General features: G+C 39.7%; 2 protein-coding genes across 3 annotated transcripts; one reads left to right on the plus strand and one right to left on the minus strand.

Annotated features, from left to right (window-relative positions):
• The first annotated feature begins 1,078 nt into the window (after window positions 1–1,078).
• psme2 (proteasome activator subunit 2) lies at window positions 1,079–6,004 on the plus strand. The gene is made up of 11 exons (XM_003439307.5): window positions 1,079–1,268; window positions 1,556–1,588; window positions 1,720–1,782; window positions 1,882–1,968; window positions 3,314–3,362; window positions 3,464–3,561; window positions 3,666–3,734; window positions 3,861–3,928; window positions 4,038–4,092; window positions 5,400–5,486; window positions 5,674–6,004. The coding sequence occupies exons 1-11, from the start codon at window positions 1,221–1,223 to the stop codon at window positions 5,752–5,754; spliced, it is 738 nt and encodes a 245-aa protein (XP_003439355.1). The 5' UTR covers window positions 1,079–1,220; the 3' UTR covers window positions 5,755–6,004.
• Window positions 5,998–8,563, minus strand: lsm5 (LSM5 homolog, U6 small nuclear RNA and mRNA degradation associated). 2 transcript variants are annotated; one of them, XM_003439309.5, is made up of 6 exons: window positions 8,427–8,563; window positions 8,180–8,315; window positions 7,376–7,471; window positions 6,497–6,524; window positions 6,339–6,411; window positions 5,998–6,246 (listed from the first exon to the last, which is right to left on the minus strand). In XM_003439309.5, the coding sequence occupies exons 2-6, from the start codon at window positions 8,214–8,216 to the stop codon at window positions 6,214–6,216; spliced, it is 267 nt and encodes an 88-aa protein (XP_003439357.1). In that variant the 5' UTR covers window positions 8,217–8,315; window positions 8,427–8,563; the 3' UTR covers window positions 5,998–6,213. The 2 variants fall into 2 exon arrangements, with proteins under 2 accessions (XP_003439357.1, XP_013132405.1); XM_013276951.2 differs by lacking the exons at window positions 8,180–8,315; window positions 8,427–8,563 and adding an exon at window positions 8,022–8,140.
• Window positions 8,564–8,697: the final 134 nt, after the last annotated feature.

Raw genomic sequence — 8,697 nt, forward strand, 5'->3', positions numbered from 1 at the left:
GATGCCAGAGGTCAGTGAAGAATGGCCAGACTGCTTAAAGTTGCTAACAAGGCAACAGTAAATCAAATAACTTCTCATTAAAATCAATGCATGCAGAAGATCATCTCTGAACCCACAGCACATCGAACCTTGAAGCAGATATGCTACAGATCTGAAGACAAAAGAAGGTCTAACTTGGTACTACCAGTGAGTGCCACTTTATTAGGTACAGACACATTTTTATTTAGGTTCATTTTAAGGGAGTAAATAATTTTCCCATTTATTTGTCTTTTTTCTAAAGTATAGTTTTATTTTATTTCACTTCAAAAAAATGTGTGAGCTCATAAAAACCTTTGTTTTATATATTTAAAGCTTCTCAGGTTTCTTGACCAGTCGAACAAGAAGCTACTGTGCAAAGTCACGTTCACTTTAGCACAATCTTCTAGAAGAAGTATATATATTACACCCAACGTCATTCATTAATTTTGCTCTAACTCTGATGACTTGTTGACTCGTTGAACTCCATCAGCAGATTAAGCTGTTTCATACAAATACAAGACAAAAGACGAGCTCAGGATGAGCCAATGAAGAATCATAATAAATAATTACATTTTGTTTAAACCACATGACTTTTCTTCATTAGCTCAGTTTCATTTTCTTTTTCAGTTTCTTTTGTCAAAAGTCCTTTAGGGGTGTAAAAGAAAACATTAAGGGTGAAATCAGCTTTATACTGCAGCCGATGTGAGGCTATATCAGTGAACCTGATCCAATTTAAGCTTTATTCTACAGGCTTACACTGTACAGAAGATTAAAAGAGGTCATTTTAAAATTGACAGTATATATTTAAATTCTTAAACTCTTTGGAAATTGATTTTAAAATGTATTTATTGTAAAATCACTATTTTGCTCTGCATTTATTTATTTAGCCTATGTACTTATTTCTGATCAGACAACCCCCTTCTTCTTAAAGAGTCCTGTAAACGCCTCTGGATATCTGTACCGTAAGTACTGGGTTGCCATGTACAGGATATTCAAGTTTGAAAACTGAGGCTGTGCCAGGAGAGGAGGAGGGAGTCAGTAGGAGGCGCATCCGATATCAAATCGAAAGCAAAGTGAATGAGGAAATAAAAAAATCCACCAGACAGACATATTGTCCTGTGCTGCAGCCGTCGGACTTCATTTAACCCGCTCCAGCGGATATATTTATGATAATATATTCCTGAAAAAAAGTTTCTTTAGTCATGTCAAAGGCAGCGACTCTGAAAATAAGCAGCACGACTGCGGGGAAGGTAAGTCGGTGAGCTTTTGCTTTGTGGGAGTAAGCGCTCTCTGAGGAGAGCAGGTTGCACGGTAAAGGAGCTAAACGGCTTCCCGGCGGCCTGCAGTGACTTTAAAGCGGACTTTGTGTGAGTGTTGAGCCTCGGTGTGTTTGAAAGCAGTCGGTTATAGTTGGAAAAGCAGCGGAAAGTCCCCCGCAGAGGGCAGGAAAACGAAAGTAAAGCTTTTCACAAACGTGAGTCAGCACTTGAACCGTGTTTTATTTGGTTTATTTAGTCTGCTCACCTTGTCTCCACAGGTGGACAACTTCCGCCAGGCTCTGTATCGGGAGGTCAGTTGACACACTGATTGCGTTAAATTAGTAAAATATTGAAATAAACCACCTTTTGATGACTTAATGATGACTTGATTCCCCTCTTTGTGTGTGTGTGTGTGTGTGTGTGTGTGTGTGTGTGTTTCCAGGCAGAAAATCTCTTCTCTGACTTCATCCCTCTGAAGATCATAAAGCTGGACTCTCTGCTCATGGTGAAGCATTTTAACTGACAGCCTCTGTGACCTTTGACCTGGGAAAACTGCTCTTCACTCTTGTCCTTATGTTTGTCTTTTATTTGATTACTTTGTCAGGATGAGGTCTTCAGCATCACAGAAACAGCTTCCCTTAGGGCTCCTCTGGACATCCCCATACCAGACCCTCCTTCCCCCGAGGACGAGGTGAGAGCGCAGCAGTCTGTGACGCTTTTAGCTTCACCTTTCACTAAACATGACCAACATAAATGTGTTTGAGATCACTCATTCCATATGAATGTGCTTCAGTCCACTAAAACAGTGAGAAGGCTTTTACTTTGAAAGAACTGGGTCATTCGGCAACTGTAATTGACCCATACATTGCCTCTCACGCAAGAACGCTTCAACATGTAGACTTGAGGAGCCGGGTATCGAACCACCGACCTTTTGATTAGTAGACTGTTATCAGCACAGCTATGTAAAGTGCCATGGAGTTTCTAATATCCTCACTTTACTACACAGGCGTGGAAGTTAATATTTCTAGAGCTTTACACAGTCACAGTGATTTGAAATGCACATGTAATAAGACATATTATTTAACTTGGACTGTACCAACGCATGTTAAAATAAATCTGGGTTGGTTTGGACATCTTTAATTGTGGCTCGTGAACAACAATGAGCTGGACATCCAGATAAGATTCAGGACAACGCTACTAATTATATTATTATAACACCTTTTCTTTATAATATCATACAGAAGGAATAAGAAAAGGTCAGTTATAGACAGAAGTTGGGATAAGTAAAGGTCTGTAATTTTTGGTTCATTTCATCTCTGCTTATCGAATTAAAATAAAACACCCTGAGAGTCTACATGACTCTCGGGGTGAAGCTCGGGATAACATAGTGACAGAAGCTTAAAGTCTGATCTCTGACTGCAGATTTGGAGGCCTGTAAAGACCCCGCTTTGCAGGTAGAGGACTGATGTTTGGTTTGCAGCTTGTCATATACAAGGCACATAATATTCCTTAAAACAGTCAAAATCAGGGGAACAGTTTCACAAAAATTAAGCTCAAATTTTCTGAGAAAACATTAGAGACCAGAAGCTTTGCAAGCTTTGCCCTTCCAAAAATCTCAGTTATATTTTTTAATATACTGAAAGTTACTTTTCTGGCGTGCTCTTCACTAGTGTATTAATTGACACAGAGTCGACCGACACACTCACATCTCACTGTGACAGTTTTGACCTTTGAATGTGTCTTTATTGGCTCTGAATGAATTTTAACTGGATTAATGTGAGTGCAAATATTCAGCTTCCTCACTTGGAGGAGAAAAAAGGGGTATAGCACCTATGGAGACAAAACATGTGCTATGGATATCACAAAAATGACCCCACCCTGCCATGCTGCTGTGGGGTCACAGATAGGATTATAAAAGAAGGAGGAAGGCTGTGCACAAACTGCAACTGTGACATCTGATTTGTACATTTTTAATTGATTTAAGACGCGCGGTAAAGCTGATCTTTTCTCACTCTGTAAAAAAATGTCTCTCTCAGGAGATGGAGACCGACAAGAATGAAGACGACGAGAAGAAGAAGAAGAAGCGTAAGGCATTTTTGTAGTCACACGTGTGAAAACTGAAAGGTAACATGTGATGTCTGTGGGGACGGGGAACAAAGGCTTCATCTGTTCTCTCTGCTCTTCAGCCCCGAAGTGTGGCTTCATCAAGGGGAACGAGAAGATCATGATGGTGCTAGAGAGAGTGAAACCAGAGATAGTCGCTTTTAGAGAGACCATCATCACTGTGAGTGAATCACTGCCGCTCTGAGGGCTGGTTGATGCTCTATGACAGAAACAATATGAGAACGATTTTAAAATGAGGATTAATGCTCTGGGTTCAAACTGCAGGTCACCTGCTGGATTCAGCACCTCATCCCAAAGATAGAGGATGGAAACGACTTCGGAGTTGCCATCCAGGTATACGTCGTCTGTTTATTTGGCTGTTCTTTCATTTTAATTGAATATAAAGCCACTGATTTCAGCTTGTGCATTAATGTGATAAAGAAATACGTTGACCTTTAAGGCTTTTTTTTTACACCACAGGAGAAAATCTTGGAGAGAATCGCTGCAGTGAGAACCAAAGTCGACGGTTTTCAGACCAACATCAACAAGTAGGTTGGACGTAAATGCTTCTTTAAAGCACGGCAGCTGCCTTTGTGTCAACTTTAGAGTAATTTTACTGAGAGTGGAGCCTTTCATCACTGCTGTTTAAATCCTCAGGTACTTCACAGAGAGGGGGGACGCTGTGGCCAAAGCTTCTAAGGAAACTCATGTGGTGAGTGATGATCTCTGCCTCTCTACATTTGAACGCAGACTGCAAACATCGTGCCACAGAGTTCAAACACACTTAGAGTGTTTTCGTACCTGCTGTGTTTAGTTCATTCAAATTGAACTCTGGTTTTGATTTGCACCCCATTGTGTTTCTTTTGTGCACATGTGAGCACTGTAATCACATTTGGGTGTGGACCAAAACAATCGTACCAAGACCCTTTGGAGGAGGTAGTCTAGGCCTGGTTCCTAACGACCTCCCATACAGTTCATTTATGTTGTGAATGCACTCTGACCTTAATCTGAACCAACTACCAAGTGTACGTTGCTAGATAAGCTAAACATATCCCTGTACCTACATATGGTTTGCATTCTGGGATGTGGACAAGGTAGACAAAGGTCTGTACAAGTTAGCAGCTAGCTGTGAAATGAACGTAATCCTCCAGAACTCAGCACCTTGTTCCTGATTTTACTTTTGTCGCTCCCACCCCAGGCACATCTGGCCAATACGGGGACTGAATGTTCTCACATTTTTGTAATCATGCACTTTGGTTTGTTTGGATTCTTTTCTGTGTGAAAAGAATCCAAATCTTTTCTGTGTGAAAAGAATCCAAATCACAGGAAAAAAGCTACAAGTTTGCAAACTCATCAAATGATTCGGACCAGAGTTAACGAACTATAGGTGTGAAAACGCCCTTAAAAACCTTCCTCAGACAATAGCTGGAGCAGTGGTTCCCAAAGTTTTCTAATAATGTACATCCTGACCACCACACGGAGCAGAGGAAGTGATGCTGGATGAGTTTTGGGAAATTTTCTTTGAAGTGGAAAGAACAGCTGGATTTAATGTCAGTACCAGATTTGAACAATAAAAAAGGTGGATGATGGCAGCATTTTGAAGTCTCACTTTTAGCATTTTGGCCACCACTGTTAGTTTTTGGCCGCCCTTTTGTCCAGACATACCTGCTAATTACTGTGACATAACAAACTAATCAGATCCCAGAATTTCACTCACCAAAACCCGATCACCTGTCTGTTACACACAGCGAGTCACATTAGTCAGATAACTCCATTCAAAATGGATTAAAGTCAGTAGAAGCAAGACTGAATACGTGTGGATGAAAGAGCTGCAAAGCTAAATACGCTGAATATGAGCTTAAAGCCTGAGAGAAGACACAAAGATCTCAGAGATAGATGAACACTAGCTGGTTTTGGTCTTTTTCATCATTGAACACCCCAACAAGCCTCGAGCCTTGAAGTTTATGAAACAAAAAGGAAATCTTAAAAATGCCTTTAACTCTTTTCTTCTGCCCTCAGATGGACTACCGCTCACTCGTTCACGAGAAGGATCAGGCCATCTACTCGGATATCAGAGTGATCGTTCTTGACATCCGCGGCTTCTACGTAAGAAGCCTAGATTTATATTTTCCCCCCAAACACTTAAACCATGGAAAAAAATGGATCTTAAATAAAATATTTGAGTTTTTCTATAAGATTGAAAAACTGATTTTCAAATAGTTTAATCACTAACAATGTATTTTTAGCTGCTGTAAGTCGATTATTTACCTGCATTTCTGCTTGTTTTCCTCAGGCCGAGCTTTATGACATCATCAGCAAAAACCTGGAGAAGGTGACCAACCCAAAAGGAGAGGAGAAGCCCTCGATGTACTGAGGCTCCCGGGGAACGGGAAAAGCCACTGGGATGAATTTAAACAACCTTCAGCTGCATTGATCACCTGCTAAACTCAATATCAATCAAGTATCCGGCTCTTTGTTTGATAAACATTTAAAATAAATACATAAACAACTGGATGGGGGGTTTTTAGTTCTGCTGTTTCATGGTAACACTTTGGTTTTATACCAAGATTTGCACTAAATTTTAAGTTGTGTGGTAAAGAATGAATAAAGAAAAGTGTTTTTCAGACTGTGTGACATCCTCAGATTTATTTTTAACAAAGAAAAACTTTTCGGCATGTGCACCTCTCATCAGTGAGGAATCTTATTACAAAAATATCTTTCTCATTCAGGATCAGGAGGGAAAAACCCAAAGAAAAAACAAGACATCAACAATAATAATTACATAATAAAGTCAGGAACAGCAACACAGGAAGATTAACCGGCCTCCAGCCATTTATACTTCTGGTCCTTCTCCACCGGGGATGAGCTGCAGAAGAGAAAATATGCCGCCATAAATCATCCTGTCAAGGTTTAAAACACGGGGGATTATAGGACATGATCAGATGTTTGTTTGGTTACCATGGTGATGTTATTGCCATTGAGGAGGATCTGGTCCAGCTTGGTTATCCTCCTCCCCTCTGGTGTGATTTCACTGCAACACATTCATTTATAAATATAGTCAGCAGTGAACCCGAGAAAAGGTGTAGTTAGAGTAAAAATGTAACAGGAGTACTTACAATTCTGTCACATCCTCCAGGACCATGTCTGACACACACAGTTAAAGACAAACTGTGCAACAATAAACAGTAAAGAGACATCAAAGTGCAGCTAAAAGCTAGAAGGTTTACACAAACGAGCAGGAGGATGTGGAGACGTGGACGTGAGCAGTACCAGCGCCCATCTACAGAAGCCTTTCTACTTCCTATTAATCCCTAATAATTAATTAACTAATTCATTAATTAACTGGCGGCCACCAGCGGTACTCCTCATCCTAGTAGACACAACTGTGGTATCAATTCAAAATCCTATGTCCCCTCATTCTCAAGTTATCGCATTCACAAGAATTTCACAAAACTTACTCTGACCTTGAAGTCAAGGTCACCGAGATTCAAACTCCAAGACTTTTAGAAGGTGCACCTATGTTATCAATTTGAAAATCCTAGCTGACTTCCCTCTTAAGTTATCAAATTCACAACCTGTTGTTACTTTAATTTGCACCAATTTGGCAGAAATAGATTTATGATGGTTTATTACTCCTACCTGGACAGACTGACATGCCTGACGTTGAACTCTGTGTTGTACTGTGATGACTGACTGTTTCCTTAAATTATTTGATCAGTCTATTTGTCCCCCATTGTACAGATCTACACATTTTTTTTTATGCCAATGGTATTCTGCAAGTGTCCTCTCTCACATTTCTAAATAAAACAGAAACAAAAAGCAGCACGATAGTTCACTGCTTCTCATTGCATCAGCTCCACCTCACAGCATGGATGATTTCAAACAGTTTATGGTGTGTACAGAACAATACAGTAACATCGGTAACACTTTGTAAATTGTTGGTGTTTAGGTGTGCACTAACTCGCTCATTTGGACACGTTTTAATTAAAAGATACTGACGAAGTCATCGAAGCCCAGCAAGGTGCCGACAATTTCTTTGTCAGTTTTCATGACGATGTGAATTCGGGAGCCGATACATTTGTCCACAAGCTCTGCAAAAGGAAAAATACAGAGAAATTACACATCCTGTAATTCAGGTGGGTGTTTCTACTTCTTACACTTCACTTAACCGCTTTATTAACTGGTGTCTATCTTTCTTAAGGACTCAACAGTTAACCCTTTGAAATACCATAAATATTTAATAATAGCCTCCTAGTCACATGGATATAACATTAAACCGATCCCCTTAAAATAAAATAAAAAATAGAAGTTTGACTGGATTACAAATATGCAAACACATATTTTAAAAAGCATCACCTATAACTAAATAGAAATAAAAGGACGACAATGTATTTTGAACATGCCAGGGCAAATCTGTGAATTACGTTTTCATTAAGTGCAATGTAACACATTGACACAGATAAAAGCAGCTTTTTTTCGTATTATTTCTTTAAATCACCATTACAAAAATGATAGTTTTTTTTTTTATTTTAACTTTTCAGCTAGAAACTCCCCTCTGACACTTTAATAAACAAACTAAATCAAATAAGAAGCATTTTGTTTGTGCTTGCAGAGAGTAAAGCCGCAACGTTAGCTCCCTACCGGCGTGATGCTAATGCTAACTAGCAAACATCTGCCTAGAAAATGATTTTCAGTGAGCCGCGGCTTAAACTGCGGCCGCCGCACGATGACTCGGAACAGCCTCATTTAAACCCACAGACGTCAGGAACAAAACACAGCATCATAGAGATTTTACAAACCGAGCGGGAGCAGCTGCGACGGGTTTGTAGCCGACATGTTCAATCAAGAGACTTCCCTCTACAAAGCCAGAAGTAATCGACAGAAGAACCGAAGTGGCAGCCAGACAAGATCAATCAATCTAGAACAATTTCGTCTCTGGAGAAACAAAAAACATCTTCAGTCTACTTTTTAAAGAAATTCAAACATTCATGGTTGGAACCAAATATAATACACTTCTTTTTAAATTCAAACAAAACACACACACACCTGAGGACGATATTAAATTATTCTGTATGTCTCCACACGATGGCGCAGGTTGTGTCGAGGAACACATGACATCATTTTTGTGTTTAAAAAAGAGAACAGAACAGAGATCAAGATAATTCACCCCTGTAAAATCTGACCGTGGATAGTTATGCTTTATTTCACCGTGACAGGTGGAATTTAAGGTGACATGCACGTTTTCTATTGAGCTCGAAACACAAGAGACTAAGCTAATTATCTAGTCTTTAACGGCAGATTATCCGGACTTTATTCT

Source organism: Oreochromis niloticus, linkage group LG9 (assembly GCF_001858045.2).
Source record: "Oreochromis niloticus isolate F11D_XX linkage group LG9, O_niloticus_UMD_NMBU, whole genome shotgun sequence".
NCBI classification, from domain to species: Eukaryota; Metazoa; Chordata; class Actinopteri; order Cichliformes; family Cichlidae; genus Oreochromis; species Oreochromis niloticus.

Excerpts from the sequence above, each read along its gene's own strand:
- psme2 (XM_003439307.5), top strand. The coding sequence starts at position 1,221 with ATGTCAAAGGCAGCGACTCTGAAAATAAGCAGCACGACTGCGGGGAAG. Across the intron at positions 1,783-1,881 it reads AGCTGGACTCTCTGCTCATG|GATGAGGTCTTCAGCATCAC; the intron begins GTGAAGCATTTT and ends TTACTTTGTCAG. Across the intron at positions 3,735-3,860 it reads ACTTCGGAGTTGCCATCCAG|GAGAAAATCTTGGAGAGAAT; the intron begins GTATACGTCGTC and ends TTTACACCACAG.
- lsm5 (XM_003439309.5), bottom strand. The coding sequence starts at position 8,216 with ATGTCGGCTACAAACCCGTCGCAGCTGCTCCCGCTCG. Across the intron at positions 7,472-8,179 it reads GTCGCAGCTGCTCCCGCTCG|AGCTTGTGGACAAATGTATC; the intron begins GTTTGTAAAATC and ends TTCCTTTTGCAG. Across the intron at positions 6,412-6,496 it reads CTGGAGGATGTGACAGAATT|TGAAATCACACCAGAGGGGA; the intron begins GTAAGTACTCCT and ends AATGTGTTGCAG.